This window comes from Ursus americanus, chromosome 5 (genome assembly GCF_024610735.1).
Source record: "Ursus americanus isolate L20-20 chromosome 5, mUrsAme1.1.p, whole genome shotgun sequence".
Lineage (NCBI taxonomy): Eukaryota > Metazoa > Chordata > Mammalia > Carnivora > Ursidae > Ursus > Ursus americanus.
The window spans coordinates 27,094,142-27,121,003 of NC_142131.1; the positions used below are offsets into that span (position 1 = coordinate 27,094,142).

The following is a 26,862-nucleotide window of genomic DNA, read 5'->3' on the forward strand; positions in this document are numbered from 1 at the left end:
GTGGGGTGAGGGTACTACAGGGCTCTGATTAGTTTTTGCTTGGGGTCCTGGATTTATAGTTTTTGCTTTGTTTCTAAATGAATACTTTGTTGTTCATTGTAATTGAAATTAATACAACTTCCACTACTACTTTGAGGTCCCTGGAGAGTTTATAAGTGAAGATTAGAGAAATCTCTTCTTTTATATTTACAAACTAACAGAGGGAGGCACGCCTGGGTGGCTCAGTCGGTGAAGCATCTGCCTTTGGCTCAGGTCATGTTCCCAGGGTCCTGGGATCGAGCCCCAATCAAGGAGCCTGCTTTTCCCTCTGCCCTCCTCCCCTGCTTGTGCTCTCCCTCTCTCTCTGACAAATAAATTAATAAATAAAATCTTCTAAAAAAATTTAAAAAATAAAAATAAAAACTAACAGAGGGAGACAAACCATAAGGGACTCTTAAGCATAGGAAACAAACTGAGGGTTGCTGGAAGGGAGAAGGGTAGGGGGATGGGGTAACTGGGTGATGGACATTAAGGAGGGGACGTGATGTAATGAGCACTGGGTATTATATACGACTGATGAATCACTGACCTCTACCTCTGAAACCAATAATACATTAATTGAATTTAAATAAAAATAAATAAATTTAAAAAATAAAAATAAAAAACCTAAAAACTTCCCCCCAAACTAACAGAATGTACCACTAGGGTTTTTTTTTTTTTCAAAGTTGAGAAAGTTTTAAGGGATTAGAATAATTAATTTTATTTGCTTTTAAGCCATTTTTGAACTGGACATTAAATTTATAATGAAGTTTTGTGGGTGTCTATGACTAGCTTTTTTCTTTAATAATATGTGTATACCATGGTTTTCAGTTCAGTGAGTGGTGTTTTAAAACTCAGCATTGACTTCTACTTCCTAAAAAGGAAAAACCAAAAAAACCACTTCAAATTCAGGAGGAGAAAAAAAGCAAATTATAAGCTGGTTATTTATGTCATATATACATATATAATTATATGGCATAAAAGGAGCTAATTTGGTTAATTTAAGAAAATTTTTGTGGTTGAAATATTTCACATGGTCTGCCAAGAGCTAGTCTTATTAAAGCAGGGCTATTACTGCTTGTTCCTGAAACATCCAAATCAAAAGAGATGGACTGTAAACATATCTACATGTTAGGAACACCATGGACATCTGTCTTCCTCGAAAAAGTCTTCAGAGCACTTAAAATAAAATTAAGGTGCCCCTGTTTTATGTCTGCCGACATTACCTCTATTCTTGTTAACCGAGCACAGATGCAAAGGATGATACCAACCAGACCTTAAATAGTAACCGCACGACCTCAGAGCAAGGAAGGTGGTACAGTTCCACACAAGGCCACCTTCTTGCGAGATCTTCCAGCAGGGAGGGGGGAATCAGCTTGCATAGGTTATTTCTTATCCTTTAAACTTGTTTATTAATACCAGTTGGGGCTGCTATTTAGTCAATGCTTAAGAACGCCAGGCCCTGTTCAGCATGGTCTGTAGGGGTGAATTTATTTAATCCGTGGAGAGTGTATTATTAGTCCTGTTTTGCAGATGATAACACTGAGACTAAGAGGTGGTCCAGCCAGTTCTCCGTAGAGTTAAATGTTGCAACTTCCTGACTGTGGAAGCCCATGCTTCCACTCTGCTTTTCCATACCTTGGGGCAGGGTTGACAAATCCCTGGATTATTAATTCTTGTACTAACTCTCTGGGAGGCTGGCATTGGTATAGTCACAGAACCTTCCCACAGTGGCATCGATTTGGCAAAAAGAGCACAGGATTCAGGGTCAGGAGGCCTGATCCTTCTACCACTTCTGACTCTATCCCAGTGGTTGCTGGTGAGCATTTTCTGCCTTCTTGAGCCTCAGTTTCTCTAACTGCACAAGAGGCCTGGATCCCAGACAGCTCGAACACATGTAAATGTCACACCTCCACTTTCCCAGAAGCTGCCTGGCTCTTCCCACCTGCACAGAAACTCTAGGTGTCCAACTAGTCTCCCCGGGTGAGAAATGGGGCCAAAGTGACCTCGGCTTTGGATGAGTCACAGGCCACCAGGGAGCAGGGTGCCGCGCTGGTCTGCTACTATTTATGCTGTTTAAAATTTTTTTTTGTTTTATTATTATTTCCAAATTTTAGTTAGAGCCAATTCTCATTACTTTCCATAGCTCTGAGTAGGTCCTGCTCTATTACTTTTCTTCCTCTAAGCTCCGGCATTTGAGATTCTAGGAGATCCTGCACAGCTCATAAAACTTTCCTCCCACTCTCCAGCTTGTATTCTGCCCAACAATACGCTTCTTGGCCAAAGGCTCTGTCTTGGAAGTGAGTTCATTTAAGGGCAAGACTTGCATCGAGTGCAAGGAGATCAGGCAAGTGAATTCCAGTCACAATTTTGCTTCTTCAGCTTTGCTGTGAAGCTTTGGGTCAGTTGTTTAACGCGTCTGGGCTTCAGTGCCTCATTTCTAAAATGGGTACTGTCGTGTTTTACATAAAAGGGCTCGGCGCAAAGTGCGTACTAACAAACTCTTCGTGAAGTGGCTCTGAGGAGAGCAGATGTGGGTAGGGAGAACTAGGGGGGACTTGGGGACTCTTTAAAATGAGGTCGGGGTGAAAGAAAGCAGGGATGCAAACTGAGTCCCTGGGCAGGGATGGAGACTGGATAATTTATCAGTATCCAGGGAAGCGCGGAAAGGGCTCTCACCGAATCCCCCAAAGTGCCCATGGATTCAAGGAAGCTTGGGAAGAAGGGACTTTCGCCGAAGTGTTTGGTTTTCTTGGCAGAGAAGGGAGATAAAGGGATTTCAGAAACAGGGATCCAGGGGAGATCTCTGTCGGCGCGAGGCAGAGAGCCGACCAGCACTCGGCGGTCCCCACTGCGTCGGTGGAGCAAGTCACTCAGCAATCGCTGTTAAGGATCTAAGCTTTACTGGAGTTAGCCAGCAGCTCTTTCACCGGAGCCGGGGATCACACGGCCGCTCCCCTCCTCCGCGGGGAACCGAGCGCCGGCGTGCCCGCGAAGGAGCACGAGGACGCCGGGCCCGCCCGACGGTGGGCGGACTTCGGAGCCCAGCGCCGCACAGGGAAGTGATCGCAGCCGCCCCGCCGCCTGACGCCAGCGGAAGTGCGAGCCCCGGGCGAGCCTGCTCAGCTGCGGAGCGCCTGGGAAGGGGCGGGAGCGGGGCGGGGCTGAGGGCGGCCGTGGCTCGAGGGGGCGGGCGGGGCCTGCAGCGGCGGGGCGGAGTTTGGCGGCGGTTGTTTTCACCCAGGCGGCGGTGCCTGGCTTTCGACCGGGGCTGCTCGGCGTGGAAGAGTGAGCTGCTCCTGAAAGGGGCGATCGCGGCTGGAGGTAGCCAGGAGGGCCGGAGCGGAGCGGGCAGCGGGCGAGGAAGCCCGTGGTCGTCGGCCGCCGCGATGTCAGCGCAGTGCTGTGCGGGCCAGGTGAGCGGGGGGAGGGCAAGGGGACGGTGAATCGGGCTACGGGACCCGGAGCCTAGGCACCGCCGGCTGCCCTGCGTGCGCGCCCCAGATCCTCGGCTGTAAGTGGGCCGGGTGGTGGGTCGTCCGGGGCTGACCCTGCGCAGTCTGGGTGAGTGCCTCGGGCCCGAGCGTGGCGGTCGGCCGTCGGGGAAACCCTGTGCCGTGGGCGGGCTGGGAGGGACAAGGGGGAGCCCGAGAGGAGACCCCGAGGTCTTCCCGTCAGGTCTTAGGGACTTCGCTTAGGGCGGGGCAGGCAGGGCTCGGGCGAAGGAATCCGACTGCCCCCGGAGAGTTTCGGCTTCCCCTCCCGGTGCGAGTGTGTGATGCTGAGCTCCTTAGCCCACCGGCTCTGCCTATTCGAAGAGCCCAGAAAAAGACGCGCGTTTGGGCAACGTCTCCTTTCTTATGCCGCGAACAAAACTCGGGTCATATGGCCCCGGCAGCGTGCACTTGGCATCTTGCAAGCCTAGAGCATTGGCTCTGTTTCTTCGAGAACGTCTCGAAACCTTGTTTCCAAACTATGGTGTCAGGGCCGGCGCAGGGAAGACACAACCCTTCTTCCTGAGTTTCCCGACGCAACCCTGGTTGGACGCACCCCGGCTGCCTGCTAAGAGCGCGAGCCTTCCCGTCCCTCCTTTCAACTGAACTTGCCAGTTACACTCATATAATATCTTAAAACATGTATGTCTATTGGCGACTCCTACTGGTTAGTAGCGCATCTGGGCAGAATTAGTAGGTTTTAACTCTTTAATGCTAATTTCACCCCTTCCCGCAGAGTAAGAAACAACGAAATAGGTAAAGCCTTCCGGATGTGGAGCTCCCTCCTCTCTATCCTCCCTATTCTGTACAGCGTTTCTGTACACAATTTTAATGGTGTGTTGTTTCAAATGAATCTAACTCCCGGGGCATTCAGGTACTGGGATGTTTTTGCTTTCTAATGCGTTCAGCCGTACAACAATTAAGGCTGTCCTGTAAGTGATGCAGGAGTTAAACTGTGAGTTTCTGTAACTGGCCGATTATCCGTCCCCCCTCCAGTGGCTCCGTGAAGTTATTCTGGTTTTTGAAGTCTTAATACTGTACTTGGCATGCATTCACATTGGCCTTTTCAGACAGGAGGAAATTGAGGTTTTTGTGGGATTTAAAAATTTTTATTTTTAATCTCCATACCCAACCTGGGGTTCAAACTCACAACCCCGAGACCAAGAGTGGTGTGGTCCACCGACCGAGCCGTCCAGGCACCCCTGAAAATTGAGGTTTTTAACTTGACGTGTAATGACTTGGCTTAAGTCAGGCAAGGAGAGAGAGAGGATGCTTACCACCTTGCCAGGCCTTTTGAGACCAAGGTGGACGGGAAAGGCTATTTTCTGAGTTTTCCCAATCTCAGGAAAGCTTTGCAAATCTTTCATTGTTGTTTCAAATGCTTTCCAATTTGATGCCACACTTCCCATTATTTAGTAATTACAGATATTTAGGAGCATCTGTCCTCTCCTAGTCCCATGAAAGCCCCTTGAGGCCTTCTGTGACTCCAAGCAGCTAATTTAGGGCTTTGAAAATGATTACCACTACTCAAGTGGTCTTGTAAAAGAATTATTGGTATGGTTGATATTTTGGCAGGATTTAATGACTTCTTTCTAAAATCCCCTTCTCAGGACTTTGGAAAGAACCAAATCCTGGCCATTCATCACAGGAAAGTTAACTTCTGCTTTCTCTGGGCTGGTTGAAGCAACACTGCGGGGGGTCTCAAGGCAGTGAGGGGGTGATGACACTGTGATTTCAGACGGATGGGGCTGTTAAGAAGTGTACGTTAAAAGAACCTCATAGCACCATCAGAAGCTAAGTGTTCCAATCTTTTCATTTAAATTTTTTTTTAAAAAATCATTAATTATTCTATTCTACCAATCTTTTTTGTTTAATATGAGCATCTTTCCGGTATCAAATGAGTGGAGTTCCCTCCCCACACCAACCAGTTTCCCAACTCCCCGGATACCAGCTGGACTTAAAACAGTTCAATTCAGTTATGACACCACCTGGATTTAGTATCCCACAGGTTAAGGGCTTAGTCGAATAAGATTGCCTCTCGCCCTACATTTCAGATGCCAGTCACAAGTCTCCTTGTCCTCCCACACCAGGGAGGAAAACCAAATCTCTATTTCTGGTTATATCACAATATCACAGCACCTACTATGTGCCAGGAGCTAGGGATAGGGCAGTGAGCCAGGTAGACATCATCTCTGCCCTCAGTGGTCCCTCTGTTGTTGGTGGGGGCATCCCATAAGCATGTAAGCAATGAAACGGTCAGTACTAGTACTGTAACCAGACCTGGTGGCAGAGTGGCTTTGGGTAGCTTGCTGGGGAAGCCTGTCCGAGAAGATGCTCCTGGAATTGAGACTGATCAGTAAGGAGAGGCATCCATGTCAGGGTCTGGGTGAGGGGCCTTTCAGGGTTTTCGAGGAACAGAAGGGAGTCCGGGGTGGCTGGGGTGTCATCAGGGAAGCAGATGAAGTAGAGAGGCAGGTAGGTCCAAATGTGGCCAGAGACTGTCGGCCAGGGTTGGAGTTTAGGTTTTGTTTCTGTTCCAGTGAGAGCTGTGGTTTGATTTACGCTTATAAGGTCACTTTGGGAGCTGTGAAGACTCAATGGTATTAGGGACTACAGTGGAGGCAGGGAGAGCAGTCAGAGCTGCTCATTCAGTGAATATTTTTATGCTGTCTCCTCTGTGTGCAGGCAGGCTGTAGCAGTGAGGAGAAATGCCTCCTGACGGAGCTTACATCTTGGTGATGTGCTGTTGCCGTAGTCCGAGGAGGAGAGCATGTTTTACCTTAACGTAGGCTGTAGTGTTTACAGCGCGGTTGTTGGCTCGTGGGCTAATTTTAGAGGTAGAATGGGACTTTTGTGTGGATTAGAAGTGGGGTGTGGGAAAGAGAGTGATTCTGGATTTGTCCTGGGCAACTGGATTGGTGATGGTGCCGTTTACTAGGTGAGATAGGAGGCCTGAAGGGAGGAGGACATTTGGGAAGGAAAACCCATCGTTTTCTTTTGGCTTTGTTACATTTGAGATGCCTATTATAAATTAAATGGAAATGGCAAGTCACCAGTTGGATGTTTATTTTATTTATTTTTTTTAAAGGTTTTATGTATTTATTTGAGAGAAAGTGAGTGAGAGAGAGAACACGAGCAGGGGCAGAGGGAGAGGGAGAAGCAGATTCCCCTGCTGAGCAGGGAGCTCAACGGGGGCCCATTCTACCTACCCTCTATTAACCTTGGTTTTCCTCAACTGTAGAATGGGTGTGATAATAGTTCCTGGAGTTATTGTGAGGATTATATGCGATCTAGACATACAGTCTCTAAAACATGGTTTGGCACAGAGTAAGGAACCCCAAAACTCTTAGTTTGTTACTGGCCAATTCCCACCTGCGCCTGGACAGTGTCCAGGTCATGTTAGTTTTGCACAGACTCTGATAGGCACTTAGAGTTTGCGCATGCTGTTGCTAATGGATGCTAGTGGAAGGAGAGATGGCAGGAGAGAGTGGTCACTCCACACTTTGTAGGTACCCAGCGTTGTGGCTGGTCCCTGAAGACCGGCTGATGAACAAAGCTTCCTTGCTCTCCTGGAACTTAAGGGCTAGTTGGGGGTGGAGATGTGGGGTAAGCTAGCTACAGAAAATGGCAGTACACACGATCAGAGGTGAAATGAGTTGTGTAATTGAAAAATCTAGACCGTGCTTTCAGGGCCATTTGAGAATAAAGCTTGACGGGGTTTACTCCCGGCAAGTGTAAGCCTTAGTGATAGTAGTACCAATAGCTGAAGTTTATTTCATGCCCACAACGTGCTGTTTCTGCCGACGTTATAGCGTACATTTTTCACAACAGCCTTAAGGGGCGATTCGTGTTCTGATTGGCTTCCTTTTGCAGGGGAGGCAACTGAAGCACGGAGAAATAAATGAACTTGACTGCTATTACCTGGTGGTGGAACCAGGCCTTGAACAGTGGTCCACCGGACTCAAGTTGGGGCTCTTAGCTACAAGACTGCCATCCCTCATTATTCTGATTGTGTATAAATAATAAGTACCTGGTGCTCCTTATTGTTGCGAGTCATGGCCCTCAGGCAGTTTTGAATACACAGCTACTGGACTGTTGGGATAGATACTGGGAGTTGCCAGCAGTTGTGGGTGGGTAAGGTTTGGCTTCTTCCATACGAAATTCTGCCGCACATGCAGACTTTCATCAGCAGGCAGGTAGAGAACAGTCATGCAGCCTGGTCGGAGGCTTCATTCATTAAGCTGCAGCTCTCTGCCCGTCTTCGTGCACCGACGTGGAACTTGCACGTTCACCCGAGGCAGACGCAGCCGTATTCAAGTGCGCAGGAGCCTACTGAGGCCGCCAGGCCGGCAGGACCACATGGATGGATCGCGGCTATGGTGCCATCCCGGGGTTGCACAGTCACCCTCCAGCGGGGGTCGAGTCAGTTCATGTAAGGGCAGGAATGCCCTGGCCAATGAAAGCCCGTATCTACTGTCTGTTATGTTAGTTAACGGAGTCATGGATGCCACCAGGAACTATCCGTGGTCAAAGACGCACAAAGCTAGATGGTAAAGCAGTGAAAACCTTTTATTCCGAAGCCACTGACAGTGGCTCCATTTGCCTGGAGCTTTAAAGGGGGGAGTGAGGGAGTAGGGAGGAGTGAGTGGGGCCCTAGAGTTAGGGAAGTGAAAAGTTACAGGGGTTGGTTAGTGTACTTGTGATTAGGCCAGCTGCGTCTGCTAGCTGGTAGGTTAAGAGGGTCCTTCTACTGAGACCTGTGGGTCTCAGGAATGACCTATGGGTCCTTGAGAAAGATACTCCAGAGTCATACACATTTCAAAGGGATGGGAAGGATTCACAATTCTAAGCCCTCTTTGGTAAATGCTCTAAAAAAGGGAGGCCGGGGCTTATCTCAGGTGTTGGCTAGGACAGTTAATTTCTTTTGACAGCCCTGAGCTTTTCCAGACCTGAACTGAAAGGCAAAAGGCAGCTGGGTCATCCCAGGGACACAGCCTTAGGCTGCCAGAAGCGCTGTTAAAGTTTGGTCAGGTCTGTCGTGCAGGGGTTTGTGCAGAGTTGTGTTGTGCCAAGGTTTCTTGGGAGTTCTCACCATTTCTCACCGTGACTACGCTGGTTAACAAAACCTGGGTTCATCGGACTTAGAGGTCACCAAAGCCCATGCAGGAGACTTAGAGTGTGGCCTCTGAGAAGGTGTTAGCTGGAGTGGGTGTTCCTCATCAGGGCATCTGGTCACCTCCAGACTGGAGCTTCACACACACACACACACACACACTCACACACACACACACGCACACACACACACACACGCACACGCGCGCAGGCGGTCCATGAAGACTTGTACAATAAGTAAGTAAGCTCAAGAAGCATTTCCTTAGTAATGACCTTCCCTTTGCTGTGAGAGTTCTTCCCGAACGTGTGCTTAGATCTGCCCACACCGCCCACTACTTGGTCATGGGATGGACAGGAATTGTTTCCTGGTTACTGCATGGATGGGCTTCCTCTCTCCCCCTAGACAGAGCTCCTACTGTGACCTTGCTCAACCCCCTGTCGAGTGCTTTTGGTTACAAAACTCTTTCTCCCTACGCTCTTTGTTTATAGTGGTTGGAAATGTTAGGTCCTCGGTACATCATGTGATGCTTCCACCCTTGGAATGGAGCCAGGCACAAAAGTTCATTCTCTCCATGACTGGTGTGTTTTTGAACTTTTGAGGGGTATTTGTGAAACACAGGGGGGAAAAAACATCATACTTATCACCCAGAGAACCATGTTTTGATATTTTAAAGTCCAGCCACCCATATTTAGTATATATGATTTTACTTTGCAAAATTAGGATTATGCTGTAGATGCGGTAGTTGGTCCTACTCTTTTTGTGGAATTATTGGGTGATCAAGGAAGTGTTTGTTTGTTTGAACTAATCTCTACTCCCAATGTAGGGCTCAAACTCACAACCCCAGGGTCACGAATTGAGCCAGGTGCCCCTTGGTCGGGGAAGTTTTTAACAGACACAAGCCACTCCTTTGCAGCCGTTAATGTTTTCTGGGCTGACGTTCAGGTGTAGGTATTCTTTCGCCTTCAAACATGACACATTCTCCAGAGGTGTTAAATAAAGTTGAATGAGTGAAGGTTAGTTAATAAGCATATGTGTTAATAGATTTGTGTGTTTTTCTATTTCTAAAAGACCAAAAATAATGAAGACAATCCGAATTACACCCCCTTTCGATGCCATCATTGACAATATAGTTCAGTCATTTCTAGCATTTTCTTTAGCTTTGATCTTTTTCCTTTCCTTTATTTGTATAGATACTACCTATCTAGATGGTGTTTGAGTCATTATTTTCGCGCCGTTTCAGTTACATTAAGTCTGAGTCCTTATCACTAGTATCAGCACTTTTACTTTTCTGTTCATTTTTGTACAATGCAGGCAGAAGGTACCCAAGTGCCCACAGAGTTGCTCTCCCGCACTGACAAAGGGTGGTGATGGGCTGATGTTGAACTGCTGGCTTAGATACCTCACTGGTGAGCCGATACAGAAAAAGTGTTCAGAGATGTGTAGTTAGGCAAGCTTGGGCTGTTGGGAAGTAAGTCTGTCACTTATCAGTAAAGAGCAGTGAATGAGCAGTAAAGAGAGTGAATGTGGACATGTTGGTTGGAGACTTAGCATGAGGGTTGTTCACTCGGATTTGTTTTCTTGGGCTGCTTTATAGCTGACCTGGGCGAGCTGACAAATAGCTTTGGGCTGCGTGGGATGCCTTGGCTGGGAGGGCTGAAGAGGGCCGACCTGTGGGGAGTGGAAAGCAGCCTCAGACTGTGTCTGCTAATGAGATCCTCTCTTCCCCATTGCTTGATTCTGCTTGGTTTTCTGTATAAATATCACCTATAGGTTTCCCACAGCTATTCAAGATCTGGAAGTGAGTCAAGTGTGAAACTTAGAAGCTTATCTTTCAGTGTCCCATGTGTTTCAATGTGAACACAAGGGTAGAGTGGTAAGGATGGCATTGTCTACTTACATTTCAGTTCATCTATGATAATTTGACCTAAAAAAGGAAGTCCTCGTGACACCTGGGTGGCTCTGTCGGTTAAGCGTCCAACTCTTGATCTCAGCTCATCCACATTGGGTGTGGAACCTACCAAAAAAAAAAAAAAAAAAAGGAAGTCCTCATGTAAGATGATGTGCAGAATAGCCACTGCCACTGTTCCATTTTATCTTTTGAATTGTTTTCAGTACCTGTAATTAAAACTATAACTTAACTATTGTTCAAGAAAAAAATTCAGCTGAGTAAATTCTAAAGATCTAATTGGCTTTATTAACTGATTCATGAACCCAGCAAGGAGATGGTTTTTAAAGGTAAGGAGGGACATCTGGATGGCTCAGTCAGTTAAGCATCTGTCTTCGGCTCAGGTCATGATCCCAGGGTCCTGGAATCGAGTCCTGCGTCATGCCACTCCCTCTGCCTGCCACTCCCCCTGCTTGTGCGTGCACACGTGCTCTCTCTTTTTCTGTCGAATAAATTTAAAAAATCTTTTTAAAAAATTTTAAAAATTAAAAATAAAGGTAGAGGGGGTGGAGAAGGAATGGTTTTTTAAAGGTAGAGAAGGGTGGAAAAAAGGAAATTATTAGCAAAGAATTCATTGTTTTAGGCAAGGTCACCCTCTTAAGGGGAGGGAAATGGATGTATCTGTAAATTTCCTAGTGCTGACCAGGATATTCCCATGTCAGCTGGTTAAAGGTTACATTTTTGAGGAGTTGAAACTGCAGTTAGGTTAGGCATTAGGTCTTGATTTACTAATTTGAGGTCTTAACCTAAGTGACGCCATTTTGGGTGTGTGGTTTTCTTTTTAACACTGTAAAGATCCTGTGTTCTGTGTGTTGAGTCAAGCAGCACTGTTAGTGAAGTTTCGTTACATTTTGTTGTTGCCAATTGAATTTAGGGTTGAGATTGGATCCTGAGAGCAATATTGATCAAGTTACTAATCTGTGATTATCTTTAATGATCAGATTTTCCAAGTAGTCTAAAGTGAACCTTTGCAAGACTTTTGAACATAATGTGGGAGTCAGTGTAGCGTGTATGTAAGGAAATTCAAATAGTGGATTGATTTGATTACATAAAACATCTGCTTGAATTTTAAAAGAAACAGGATTTTACTTTGGCTTTTCTTCTGTAGTTTGCCTTCTGAAATTAAAGCCGAGCTGATGTTTAAGGAAAGCAGCTGTTATGGAAAAAGTTAGAGTGGATTTTTATCACAGATTATATTTTGAAACAACTTGCAGGTTTGAAGTAAGGTTGCAGTATACAGTGATTAAACAGCATTTTTCCCCCTCATGAAAACTGTCTAGTCAAAACAAAAGTAGGAAAAATACATGCATACAACCCCTTAAATCTTATTTATGCAGAGATAACTAGGAGAGCTGGAAAATCAGACTTCTGTTTAAGTATTGTTTTTATAAACTGGCCAACTACACTTTGGAATGAAGCCCACGAGGTCTTCATAGGATTTATTTTCCAGTTTTTTGTTCCTGCATTGTATCTCAGTAATTTCAGAGGGTTGAGTCTCCTAATGCTCTGATCCTTAGTGTGTGTGGTTCACCAAACAAGGAAGAATTCAGTCTTTTGTTGTCAACTCCATGCTCCCTGAACTCCTCCAGTGGTATTCTCAGAAACAATGGCAGTATTTGTAACCATAGTAATGAAAATGTTCTCTGTAATAGGATTCTTTATCAGAATGAATTTTCTTCAGCTCTGGTAGCATTATTCCTATTAAATAACAAAAGATTCAACCAAGTAAACTTTAAAGCCTTAATTGGCTTTACTAATCGATTGATGAATCGGGCAGCATTCCATCTAGTAAGTAGAAGGGAGCTTCAAAGGTCTACAGAAAAGGAAGGGTTTTCTTTTCCTTTTTTTTTTTTTTTAATATATGTTTTAGAGAGAGCACATGCGCATAAGTGGGGGGCAGAGGGAGAGAGATCAGGAGTCTCAAGCAGACTCCATACTGAGCGCTGAGCCCAAGTGGGGCTCAATCCCACGTCCCTGAGACTAGGATCTAAGCAGAAACCAAGGCGCCCCAAAAGGGAAGGGTTTTCAAAGGTAGGAGGGAGAGGGAAAGGAAATTATTGGTCCAGAATCCATTGTTTTAGGCAAGGTTGTCTTCCTAAGGGGAGCAGAAGGGGAAGGAGTCTTTCAGTAAACTTCATAGTGCTGACCAGGAAATTCCATGTTGAGTGGTTAAAAGTTACATTTTCAGGGGTTGAAACTGCGGTTCAGTTCACCTAAGTGACACCATTTTGGGCCTGTGGTTTTCTTTGTAACACTCCTAAGGACACTGGTGACTTCTTTGTTTGGAAACAAAAAGCTTACAACCCCTAAAGCAATATGTCAATTGATAAATATTCAATGGGAACCTAGAATAATATTAGGCCAAGGCATTAATTAGGCCTGCTTTCATGCTTGGGAGCAACTAGTGAATTGATGCTGGATTTTCTTAGTGTAAGATCTCTCCTGAGCAGAACTTCTTCAAAGACCTGGATTGAGGTTGGTGTATCTCAGCTTTGGAGCTTTTATGCTGATGAAAGGGGAGGAAGCAGCGGGTTCACGGCGGGGGGGGGGGGGGGGGGGTCATTTCCTTAGGAGTAAATGAACCAACCCAGGAGAGCATGCACGAAACTGGGTCCTCAGGAATGGGCTCTCGTGGTTTCTGTGTAGCCCTGTGGTTACCCAGTGTTTCCTCGGAGAGGGTTCTTACCATTTTTCAGCTTCTCAAAGGAATCTTATGACCTCAAAAAGACCTAATGTAAAATGATAAGACCAGCAGTGGAGATATCTCCATTTAAAAGGCAGGCTTTCGGAGCGCCTTGCTGGGTCAGTCAATGGAGCCAGCGACTCTTGATCTCGGGGTTGTAAATTTGAGCCCCATGTTGGGTGTGGAGATTACTTTAAAAAAAATTCCGAAAACAAAAGAAGAAATCAAACCCAAAACTTTAAAAGGCAGACATTCCTATAGCAAAAACAGAAAAAGAATAAAGCGATGGAGGGTATACAGTCTGCCTGGAGAGGAAAGAGTGGGGGTTTGGGGTGGGAGATGTTTTGGCTTTTTGTCAGATGACACCCTACACCCTAGAAGTTCGAAAGGAAGAGTCCAAGATTCCTGGGGGTTTTGGCAGTCTTGGTTTCCAAGGAGCAGAAGCTATGGCACTGTGGGTTAGAGAATACTGGGGAGCTAAGGAACTGAAGCCAGGTAGGAGAGGTTATGATCTTTTAAGACCCGTGACGATGGAGGAGAGGTTAGTAGCTAGATGTGGGAGATATGGGATTTCAGTGGAATGTGGTTTGGGGTATTAAAAATCGAAATTCAACTGAGTAAAACTGAAGATCTAATTGGCCTTGTTAAATCATTCATGAATTGGGAGCGCCTGGCTGGCTCAGTCAGTGGAGCATGTGACTCTTGATCTCAGGGTTGTGGGTTCAGGCCCCACGTTCGGTGTAGATTTATTTGTCAGATTGAGAGAGAGCGAGCACAGCAAGGGGAGCAGCAGGCAGAGGGTGAAGCAGGCTCCCTGCTGAGCAAAGAGCCTGACGCAGGACTTGATCTCAGGACCCCGGGATCATGACCTGAGCCAAAGACAGACGCTTAACTGGCTGAGTCACCCAGGCTTCCCGAGCAGGGGGTCTTAACATGCAGGTTTCCTCATATTCCTTTGTGGGGATGGAGAGGGCGCATGTGACAGATGATCTCATTGGTGCTGACTGCGAAATTCTTGACTGGCTGGTTAAGAAGACTATATTTCTTGAGAGGGGTAGAGGGTGGGGTGAACTACCTTTCAGGGAGAGAGGGCAGAGCCACAATTAAGTTAGGTATTAAGCCCTAGTTTGGTTTCTTGGCCTGGCGTCCATGACTCCTTTGTGGGCCTGTGGTTGATTTAAGAGAGAGATCTGAACAGATTGCTCTTGTGAAGGAGGAGCAGGTTACAACCTGAGCAAACCTGGGGCTGGTCCTCGGTGTGCATAGCGAAGAGGCTTGGACTCTTCCTGTCTCCAGATTGCAGGATGCTCAAGTTCATTTACTCTTAAGCTCTGTAAGCTGCCAACATTTAAACATGCCAACATGTTTTTCTGTTTAAATTTGTTTGATCCATTAGGATTTTATTCTTTGGAAAATCCTAGAGTCTAGTTCTGGAAAGATCAGGTTTTGCTGTTGTGGTGATTTTTGGGGCAGATCATGGAAACAGAGAAACTTTTGGAAGTGATGTTAAAAGGCACCTCTTTTAATTCCCCATCTGAAGGTTCGATTTTTTTTTTAAAGATTTTATTTATTTATTTGTCTTGAGAAAGAAAGCGTATAAGCAGGGAGAGTGGCAGGCAGAGGGAGAAGCAAGCTCCCCCCTGAGCAAAGAACCCGATGCAGGGCTCGATCCCTGGACCCCTGGATCATGACCGGAACTGAAGGCAGATACTTAACCGACTGAGCCTCCCAGGTGTCCCAAAAGCTTAGACGTCCTTTTTTAAATGTCCCTCCTAAGTATACATCTGAACCCCTCTGGTGGTTGGGGCCTCACTACTGTTACTAGTTCTTAAGTTTTCTGAGCCTTGATTTCTTTGTTCATCAAATGGAGGAAATTTGTGTCTTGCTTCCCTGCTTCCCTTATATAATTGTTGAAAAGGATCATAACAAGACATCCTTTTCTCCTTGTTTTCTCTGAAGTGGTGATGCCGGGGTGTCATTAAGAAACTAAGATCATTTTAAGCAGAAGGGTAAGACTTACTGTGGGGAATTAGCCGTTTAAGAAATAAAAGAACTAGAGGAGCAAGAATCAGGGACCACCCTTTAAACTCTTGGATTTGAGAACGTACGACTATAGCTGTATTCCAGAAGTCTGGAAGCCGGAGCCGCTGTCACCACCGTGCCTGCTTCTTGACACCCATGAAGCTGGTGGCTTAAACCAGACCTCAGAGTCCAGCCGGTGCAGCTGCCTCTCCTGTCCCGGGACCTTGCTTGGCTGCGGACATCAGGGCAGGAGGGTGGCCCCCGTTTTGTTTTCCTTCCAGTTGTGAGTGTTACCAATTGTCAGGCCCCTCACAGCAAAGGAGTCTGAGAAGTGTGGTTTTACTTCCCAGATTCTTCAGTGCTAGAAGACCCATAAGAGAAGGAAGGAATGGAGGCTGAGTGAGGCAGTTCGTGTGGAGTGTGTGGTGTGAAGAGCTACTATGATAAACTCTACACCAGTGAGCACTATACCTCCCACTCATCGTGGTTTGACCAAGGGCAAACGACAACCTCTGAAGCAAGACCAGGGTGTTGAGGGGGTTGACTTAGAGGCAGGAAGGTGGAAATGTGTATAAACTGGTTTTCCTCCCTGTCGTCCCTTCATTGCATGATCATTTCTTTCACACCACCAGCAGATTGATCCTTCTACTATAGGTGTGATACTGTCATCCCCTGCTTGATTTTTCCAATCCTGATTGGGGTTAATGCAGTAAATTTTCTAAATGTGAGTCCTTTGTAGAAATCTAGGACTTAGAGTATATTAATCTTGATATAACTAACAATCGATATTGCGGACATGAGCAATTTGCATTCTTTTTAATTTTTTAATTTTTATTTTTTACTTTTTAAAAAAGATTTTAGTTATTTATTTGAGAGAGAGCAAAAGTGAGAGAGCACGGAGGGAGAGGAAGAGCGAGAAGCAGACTCCCCGCTGAGCAGGGAGCTGGATGTGGGGCTTGATCCCAGGACCCTGAGATCATGACCGAAGCCAAAGGCAGACTGCTTAACCAACTGACCATCCAGCACCCTCTTTTTTCTTTTTTTAATGACTCCAGCTAGGAGTTTGTCAATTTTATTATTAAGCTTAGGAAAGAGGTTTGCTTGGGTGGCTCGGTCAGCTAAGCATCTGACTCTTGATTTTGGCTCAGGTCATGATCTGTTGTGAGATCGACCCTGCCTTGTCTGCACTGGGTGTGGAGCCTGCTTAAGACTCTCTCTCTGTCTGTCTCCTCTCTCCTTCTCTAAAAAAAACAAAACCAAAACAAAACAGAAAACGCCTTGTGAGAGAAATAATTTTTTTCATTGTCATTTGTTTTCTATTTTATTGATTTCTGCTCTTTATTTCTGTCTTAATAATTACCTTGAGTTTAATCTGCCCTTTTATTGATTTTTTTAAAGCAGAAGCTTAGATCATTATTTTAAAGCTCTCATTTTTCTTGAAAATAAGTATTTAAAGCTATAATTTACATCCCACATATTTTGATGTTTTGTTTTTGTTATTCTGTATAAAGTATTTTCTAACTTCTCTTATGATTTATTCTTTAACCTATGGGTTATTTAGAAGTGTGTTGTTATTTTCCAAATATTTGAGGATATTTCAGGAGTATTTTTGCTATTGATTTCAAATTTACTTTTGTGGTGATCAAAGAACATATTCTGTACATGTTAATTCCTTTTAAAGCTATTGATTTATGGCCAAGAATATGATATATCTTGGTGACTACCCCATGTGCTCTTGAACATATATTCTACAGTTATTGGGTATAGTGTTCAAGCTGTTTGCTGGTGTTGGTCAAATCTCCTTTACTGATTTTTTGGTGGTGGGGGGGGATCATCCAAGTATCAATTACTGGAAGAAGGGTATTTTCTAAAATGATTGTGTTTTTGTCTCTCCCATTAGTTCTTTCATTTTTTGTTTAATATATTTTGAAGCTGTATTTAGATGTAGACACATTTAGGATTGTTATGTTTCCTTAAGGAATTGATCCTTTTTTTAAGATTTATTTAATAATTTTAGAGAGACAGTGTGCCTGCGCAAGTTGGGGAGGGACAGAGGAGAGAGAGAATCTCAAGTAGATTCCCTGCTGAGGGAGGAGTTGGATATGGGGCTCCATCCCAGGACCCTGAGATCATGACCTGATCCAAAATCAAGAGTCAGATGCTTACTGACAGCCACTCAGGCCCCCTGAATGGATCCTTTAATAAAATGATCTCTTTTATCTCTGGAAATGCTCTTTATCTTCAAGTCTTTGTATGATGGCCATACCACCCTTTTAACTTTCAACCCATTTATGTCTTTTGTCTTTTTTTTTTTTTTAAGTAAGCTCTATGCTTAATGTGGGGTTTCAGTTCACTACCCAAAGATCAAGAGTCGCATGCTCTACTGACTTGAGTCAACCAGGTGCCCCATCAACCCATTTGTGTCTTATGTTTAAAAGTGTGTCTCTTATAAACAACGTGTAGTTGGGACTTGGTTTTTGATACAGCCTGACAATCTTTGCCTTTTAATTGGATGTTTAGATCATTTACATTTAATGTAATTATTCATGTTTGAACATAAGGTTATATAAAGCCATTTTCATTTTCCCTTCTTTCTTATTTATCTTTTTTTTCAGGGGGGTATATTAGTTGAATATTTTTAAGCATTCTGTCTTCCTCTATTACCTTTTTATTTTTTATAAAGTTGTCGTAAGGATAACAGTATTGTAGCATCTTGAAGAAGGGATATGAGTCAGAATTTCACTATTGATGGAAACTCTTATCAGTGGGTTAATTTACTAGGTAAACTTCTGAATATTTATAGCAAATGATGAATTAAGTAACACTCATGGAATTTTTTTTTTTAAAGATTTTATTTATTTATGTGACAGAGAGAGAGCCAGCGAGAGAGGGAACACAGCAGGGGAGAGGGAAAGGAAAAAGCAGGCTCCCAGCCCAGGAGCCCGATGTGGGACTCGATCCCGGAATGCCAGGATCACGCCCTGAGCCGAAGGCAGACGCTTAACGACTGCGCTACCCAGGCGCCCCAACGCTCGTGGAATTTTAAAACTATTTTCTGCTTTATAAAAATAATACATAGTTATCATAGAAAATCTGCGAAATACAGAAAAGTATAAAGAAGAAAGTAAATATCATTTATAATTCCAGAGAGAACAATCCCTGTTAGTGTTTTGGGTTTTTTGGTTTCTAGTATTTAAATCAGACCATACTTTATGTACTGTTTTATATCCTAACTTATTATCACATGATACTGTGAACATTTTTACATATCACAGGGATTCTTTTTACATATTGTAGGAACTCTTAAAAGCAAACACTGTAATCACTGTATCACATTTAATTGATCATATCAACATTATTTCACTATTTTCCTTTTATTAGACATTCAGTTTCTTTCTTTCTTTCTTTTTCTTTTTCAGGTTTTATTTTTTTAAGTAATCTATATACCCAGCATGGGGCTTAAACTCACAGCCTTGAGCTCAAGAGTCACATGCTCCACCAACTGAGCCAGCCAGGTACCCCTAGTGTATTTCTTAAAACAACAACAACAACAAACCCCCCCCCCAAAAAAAAACCCTGCAGAACTATTGTAAGTAAGTCTTATGTAATTTTTTTCTATGCCCATGCCTCTTTAGGTTAGAACACTGGAAATAGTCCTACTGTAACATAACGTGAATATACATTTCTAAAAATCACACTATGCAAAATTGCACAATAAAAACCACAGGTCCAGGGCACCTGGGTGGCTCAGTCAGTTAAGCCTCTGCCTTCGGCTTAAGTCATGATCTCAGGGTCCTTCAATCAAGCCTGCATCGGTCTCCCTGCTCAGCAAGGAGTCTGCTTCTTCTTCTCCGTCTGCCTCCACCCCATGCATGCTCTGTCTCTCTCTTTCTCAAGTAAATAAATAAAAATTTTATTTATTTATTTATTTATTTATTTATTTATTTATTTATTTATTTATATTTTTAAATAAATAAAACTTTAAAATACAAACAAGCAAACAAAAAACAAAACCACAGGCCAAGGGAAAGATGAGGTTGGGGCATAGAATTCTAAATGTTGTCAGTGATACACTAAAAAAAAAAAAAAAAAAGAAAAAAACTAGTTAAAATGGTATTACAGTTTTACAAATGTTAAATGGTTAAGAGGGGCACCTGGGTGGCTCAGTCAGGCGTCTGCCTTCAGCTTGCGTCATGATCTCAGGGTCGTGGGATAGAGCCCCTCATCAGGCTCCCTGATCAGTGGGGAGCCTGCTTCTCCTGTAGCTCCCCCTGCTTGTGCTTTCTCTCTCTCTCTCTCAGATGAATAGATAAAATCTTAAAAAAAAAATGAAGAAGAAATACATAAATACTATGAAAAGTTTGACACTTGATTTTGAAAAGGTCTGAAATTTGCTTGTGGAAATGGGTGTTGGAACAGTCGCAGCTTGTGAGTTACTGTGAAGTCACGGCAGGAGGGTTATCTGAAATTGGATGGAAACGGGTAACACCACCTGTGTCTTGGAAGTTCATAAGTGCTGGCTGAACTAACTGTGTGCGTTTCCTGTATTCCTATGTAGCTCAGTATAGCTGAGTGTAGTTTTCTGCCTTCAGTGGGTATCTCTCACAGACAAAATTATATATCCTGCTATGTTCAAATTGTTCCCTAACATGGCAGGGGAGAAAAAAGTTTTCTTTGACCCTCCTGGCATCTCTGGCAGACACAAACAGATTAACAGGAGAAAACCATACACACTTATTTAATGTAAGGTTTATGTGACTTGGGAGCCCTCATAATGAAGACGTAAAGAAATGGTGAAACCTACTTGCTTTTATATTAGGTTGAACAAAGAGAGGCAGTTGTGTGGAAAAGTGATTTAACTTTATGAGGAGACTTACTGGAAAGATAATTATTTTAACGAGGTCTGTTTCTATAGGATTCTCTCCATCTCAGCTTCTGGTCTTTCATGAGAAAGTCTTCCTCCTGGTACAGGGAGGGCACCTTTCTTATGGGAATTTATCTCCTTTTTTCAGGAAAAGGAAGGCCAGAGCACCCTTCTTGCACCTGCTGTTTCTTAAGTGCCTTTAATACAAAATACTCAATATGCCAAAGTGTCATATCTTAGCGTGACATGCTGTCAACTCTCATATCAATCCTGTTGGGGGGCACCTGGGTGGCTCAGTTGGTTGAGTGTCCAACACTTGGTTTCAGCTCAGGTCATGATCTCACAGTTGTGAGATCGAGTCCCATGTCAGGCTCTGTGCTCAATACAGAATCTGCTTCAGATTCTTTCTCCCTCTCCTTCTGCCTTTCCCCACTCACTCGCATGCTCTCTCTCTCTCAAATAAATAAATAAAATCTTAAAAAAATATGTATCAATCCTGTTGGAACAAATTTGCATTTTCAAAGCAAGTATAGCAGGACTGACTATAGGACGAATAGCTCAGAAGCCCTGGATGCTGGAGACCTTCTTCACTAAACCCGATGGACTAATTCACACTACTGTTAGCTGCATGAGGGAGTTGGCTGGCCCCCCTGCCTCCCTTTGGACCAACTCCCAGAAAGTTGGTGCTGGAAGTGGCTGGAAGGGTCTTCTGCTCCGCCTACCCAATTGTTCAGATTTCTTTTACTATAATAAGCAAATAACTACAGAGACAGGAACTTCCTATCTTTGGAAGCAGCTCTCCTTCATTTTGGGGAGCTCTGGTCTAATTCTTCCTGTGGGCCTCCCAAGGCTGAAATGACCCACCAGCTAGAATCTTGGACAGGGAGGCAAGAGTTCTGTATACTAGTCAGAAGAGGCAGGCGGTGTTGAAGGTGGGCATGCGCTGTGGCTCCTGGGCCATAAGAGGACCACGGTGGGGTTGATCCTGCTGGTTATGGGAATCCCCAGCATCCACCCAAACCATAAACTGTACATTGGGACATGCTGACAAAGGGGAATTGGGCCTCTGGGTATGAGAAATCTCAGTCGGAAGCCAAAATATTTGGAACTTTTAGCACACTCAGATAGTTTTTAAGGGTAATGGTCAGGCAGTTTGAAATGAGAACCATCTTGGGAAGTCTTTGGTTGGCAGCAAGCCTCTTGAAGTCTCACTCCTGACTTTCTGGTGAAGTGATAGCTGTCAGTCCTAGTGGTGGGTTACTGTTTTTGGATAGCCTGTGGCCTGTGAGAATCTGGGAAGTCACAGATGACTTCTGGAGCTAGAAGGATCCTGAAGGGAATGACATGCCTACCCTCTCATGTTATTGAAGAGGAGAGAGGCCCCCCAGAGCTCAGGGCCTCTTCCAAGACCAACAGCAAATCGAGACATCGGGGCTGCCACCTTGCTCCCCAGGCCTTGGCCATGCTCAGTGCCCAGTACACAGTTCTTAAATGACAAGAGAGTGAATGGGTGGCTTTTTATTTCTTTATTTTTTTATCTTGAAGACGTCTAGTGTCTTTGCAGAGCAGTTCAACAAAGAGCTCATGGCTATAGATTTTAAAACATCTTATGGTTGATGTCCCATATTGGTTTTTGATACCGTGTTTTGCTATAAGAAAATCATTGTACTACACATTTGGTCTTCTCTCTTCCTTAAACTCCCAAATAATTGTTTAACTTTTTTCCCCAGAAAGTTCTGCTCTGCCGTGGATTATAAGATTTAACAGGAAGCAGTTTTTAAGAATGTGCTTTCCTACCAAGTGATGTCATTTGTGAACGTTGCAGGTTGCTGAATAAGAGGTATTAGACCATTTACAAAGAGCTGGTTAACCAGTGAGCCGCTCTATGCAAATTATTATGCCGAGCAGTAGCTTCTCGTTGCAGGCTTTGGAAAGCATGAAGCAGTAAATTATTTCCTTATGATGGGGGGAGGAGAGCGATGAGGGTTGTCACGGAATTGCCTTTTCTTGGAAGCAAGAGGTCCAGCAGAGCTGCGTCTCTGACGTCTTTTTCCTGCTGTGGTGTGGCGGAAAGAAAGCAGGGCTCGGAGTGCTGGAGAAGAAGGCTAATTAATGTTCATTCCATTTGCCCCTCATTATGGAAAGACTGAGGGTATTCCCAGATTATTTGGGAGATGCCCCTTTTCTCTTCCAGTCAGCATTATCCTTCCATTCCCTCTTCCTGATGTTTGTAAGACTTTGAGAATAATAAAAATTAGTACTATAAAGTCCAGAGCTCTTGATCACAAACGATCTATTCTATAAGGCATTATTAGAAGAGATAAAGAAAAAGTTATGGGCTTGTTAAGTGAGCTGTAGCATTTGGAAGGACTGACGGGAGCTAGTGTGTCCCAGGGCAGCGCTGTTGGTATTTGGGGTGCCACAGTTCTGTCTCTTGAGGGACTCTTCTGCAGAGCCGAGCTATAGCATGCTTGATAAACCCCAGGTGTTAGTAGCACTCGCCAGCCTTTGTGAAGACGCTGCCCCCACCTTTATGACCTATGGCCCACAGAGCCCCAGGGAGATGGGATGCTGCCCAGATAAGAGCCACCGAGTGCTCTGGGCTTGACAATTTTTTCATACAGTTTGGAGTTCTTGCCAAACAGACTGAATCCTACTTCCAGTGTGGCACAGCTGTAGAGGTGAAAAAGGACACAAGCGAAGTAGACGATTCTACCACAGCACCGCCTCGACACATATGAGATACAGTATAGAATATATACAGTATATGAGATACAGTGAAAACTTGACGTAAGGACACTGGTTGTGCTTTGGATGTGGTTACTTTAAAAGTTGCTCAGAAATATTGTATTAAGATTTAGTACTTTACGGGATACCTGAGTGGCTCAGTCAGTTAAGTGTCTGCCTTCAGCTCAGGTCATGATCCCAGGGTCCTGGGATCGAGTCCCACATCGGGCTCTCTGCTCAGCTGGGAGCCTGCCTCTCCCTCTCCCTCTGCCACTCCCCCTGCTTGTGCTCTCTCTCTCTCTGTCAGATAAATAAATAAAATCTTTAAAAAAAAAAAAAAGATTTAGTACTTTACGTAAGCAGTTACATGAACTTATATTTGATAGAAAAAGCATGCGTTCTAGTGCGAGAATTTATCTAGACCTATTTCTGATGTGCATTTTGGGCTTTTTTGTTGATCGTCCAGAGGCGGTATATTTTGGTAGTTAAGAGCCACTTCTGATGATGGGCAGCTTGAATTAGGTGTAGTCTCTGCCCGTTACCGGTGGTGGGCCTCTCCTCTGTCCTTTAGTTTGCTTACCTGTGATACGGGGTAATCACGAGAATCTTCGTAGGATTTTGCACTTGGAACAGTACCTGGCCCAAAATATGAGTTCATAAATGTTCCCTGTTCTGGGACGGACTGGCACTTTCTGTTGGGATAACAGTACCTACATTTTAAGTTGTGAGTAAGTGTCTTTTGAGGTTTGATCCATGCCCTTTACATCAGAATAAATAACGTGTAGCTCTAACACTTAACCATATTAAAATGAGTTAAAAGGGGTCCATAAAAAATGTTAAGAGGAAAGATTAGTGAACTTTTAAAATAATAATCTTGGAATGGCCAAGGTTTTTCTAGTTGTGATGGAAGATTCATAAAACAAATTGATGAATTTGACTATATAAAAATGAGGAACTTGTCCAGAGCAAAACATAAACAATGTCAAACACAAACGATGGCACAATGATTCATAGATTAAAGATCTGTTTTCCATAGTGTACCAGAAGAGTTTTTAGAAATCAATGGAAAAGACACACAAAAGAAAAATGGACAAAGGTTAGGGATAGATACTTCAGGAAAAAAAACAAAAACACAAATTGCTAGTGAATGTGTGAGAAAATGCTCAGTCTTACTCATAATTAAAAAATACAATTAAAAATGGAGATTTTTTTTTTCACTAATCAGATTGGCAGTTAAAAAGTTTATTACCCTTGATCCCTTTTTGTCGTCTGATTGCTGTTGCAAGGACTTCTAGTACTATGTTGAATAATAGTGGCGAGAGTGGGCATCCTTGTCGTGTTCCTGATCTTAAGGGAAAGGCTTCCAGCTTTTCCCCATTGAGAATAATATTTGCAGTAGGCTTTTCATAGATGGCTTTTATGAGATTGAGAAATGTACCCTCTATTCCTACACTCTGAAGGGTTTTAATCAGGAAAGGATGCTGGATTTTGTCAAATGCTTTTTCGGCATCGATTGAGAGGATCATATGGTTCCTGAGTCTTTTCTTGTTGATATGATGTATGACGCTGATTGATTTGCGAATATTGAACCACGCTTGCATCCCAGGTATGAATCCCACTTGATCGTGATGGATAATCCCTTTAATGTACTGTTGGATTCTATTAGCCAGGATCTTGTTGAGGATTTTGGCGTCCATATTCATTAGGGAAATCGGTCTGTAATTCTCCTTTTTGAGGGGGTCTTTGCCTGGTTTGGGGATCAAGGTAATATTGGCCTCATAGAATGAGTTTGGTAGCTTTCCTTCTGTTTCTATTTTTTGAAATAGCTTTAGGAGAATAGGTATTATTTCTTCTTTGACTGTTCGGTAGAATTCCCCAGGAAAACCATCCGGGCCTGGAGTTTTGTTATTTGGAAGGTTGTTTATCACTGACTCAATTTCTTCATAATTAATTGGCCTGTTTAAGAAATCAATTTCTTCCTGTTTCAATCTTGGTAGTTTATAGGTTTCCAGGAAGGATTCCATCTCTTCCAATGGCTAACAGACACATGAAAAAATGTTCAAAATCATTAGCCATCAAGGAAATTCAAATCAAAACCACACTGAGATACCACCTTACGCCAGTTAGAATGGCAAAAATAGACAAGGCAAGAAACAACAATTGTTGGAGAGGATGTGGAGAAAGGGGATCCCTCCTACATTGTTGGTGGGAATGCAAGTTGGTACAGCCACTCTGGAAAACAGTGTGGAGGTCCCTTAAAAAGTTAAAAATTGAGCTACCCTATGATCCAGCCATTGCACTACTGGGTGTTTACCCCAAAGATACAGACGTAGTAAAGAGAAGGGCCATATGCACCCCAATGTTCATACCAGCAATGTCCACAATAGCTAAATCGTGGAAGGAGCCGAGATGCCCTTCAACAGATGACTGGATTAAGAAGTTGTGGTCCATATATACAATGGAATATTACTCAGCTATCAGAAAGAATGAGTTCTCAACATTTGCTACAACATAGACGGCACTGGAGGAGATAATGCTAAGTGAAATAAGTCCAGCAGAGAAAGACAACTATCATATGGTTTCTCTCATCTATGGAACATAAGAACTAGGATGATCGGTAGGGGAAGAAAGGGATAAAGAAAGGGGGGGTAATCAGAAGGGGGAATGAAACATGAGAGACTATGGACTATGAGAAACAAACTGAGGGCCACAGAGGGGAGGGGGGTGGGGGAATGGGATAGGCCGGTGATGGGTAGTAAGGAGGGCACGTATTGCATGGTGCGCTGGGTGTTATACACAACTAATGAATCATCGAGCCTTACATCGGAAACCAGGGATGTACTGTATGGTGACTAACATAATATAATAAAAAATCATTATATAAAAAAAAAAAAAAAGTTTAATACCCGGGGGCTCCTGGGTGGCTCAGTCAGTTAAGTGTCCGCCTTCGGCTCAGGTCATGATCTCAGGGTCCTGGGATCAAGCCCTGCATGGAGCTCCCTGCTCAGCGGGGAGTCTGCTTCTCCTTCGGCCTGCCACTCCCCCTGCTTATGCTTTCTCTCTCGTTCTCTCTCTCTCTCTCTCGCACTCAAAAAAAAAAAAAAAAAGTATAATACCCAAAGTTGACAAGGTGATAGAAAAACCAGCCTTTGTGGTTTCATGTTTATTCACTTCTGAAGGAATAAATTCGACTGTTTTTTGTAAATTGGAAAGTAAATGTGGAACATCCTAATTCATCATTGGTAGTGAAAACTAATTTAAAATAAAATTTTATTAGCCTTCCATACAATGGAATATTACATTGCCATTAAAAAATGAGGTAAATTTGTGCAGAGAGGGAGACCGGTCCAAGATGTGCTGTTAAATAGGGATTAAAGAAAAGTATGTATATGACGAACCCAGTGACTATGGTTTTCAAAAGGAGTAGGCATATAGGTATATATGTATGTCAATGCTTGTGAATGCTTAAAGGTTTCTGAGCGCTTTCGAGATCTATTGTAATACATAGGAGCTGTCATGCATAGTAGACTGTAGACTGTCACATAGAAGATAGGTGTAGAAGCCGTCGTCAGTGGTTACTACATTGGAGTAGAACTAGGAGGTTGGGCGGTAGGGGATAATGCAGGGAGCATTTGTTTCTCATTTAACATCTTGCTGTGCTCTTTGAATTTATCATGAGCATGTGTTGGTTACTTTTAAAATTTTCAGTCTTAGGTTTTAGCAAACCTAAATGTGTGAATTTCAATGTGTGTAATCGCGTGTTCTGACAACTGTTTTCATTCTTGATACTACTCCCGCCCCTCAAGGAGAGGATGGTGGTGGCGCTATGTGTGTTATGTATTTAGGAAATGGGTTTAGACATAATAGATTAAACCCACTTTTGCATTAAGACAGGAAACGGAGATGATTAATTTGGCTGCACGATTCGTACTGGCATGTGGTGTATCTGCATTATTCATCATTTGCATATGCAAATATTGATTTTTCACAACTTAA

General features: G+C 43.7%; 1 protein-coding gene across 2 annotated transcripts in view; it reads left to right on the top strand.

The window, feature by feature from the left end:
• Positions 1 to 3,238: 3,238 nt before the first annotated feature.
• The window catches only part of SERINC5 (serine incorporator 5), a 101,127-nt gene continuing 77,503 nt past the window's right edge, over positions 3,239 to 26,862 (top strand). For both annotated transcript variants that reach the window (XM_087862036.1, XM_045796387.2), the window contains exon 1: positions 3,239 to 3,434. Coding sequence is in view for 1 of the 2 variants with exons in the window: in XM_045796387.2 (XP_045652343.2) it covers positions 3,408 to 3,434 (27 nt within the window). In the remaining variant the exon portion in view is untranslated. The remainder of the gene's footprint in view (positions 3,435 to 26,862) is intronic.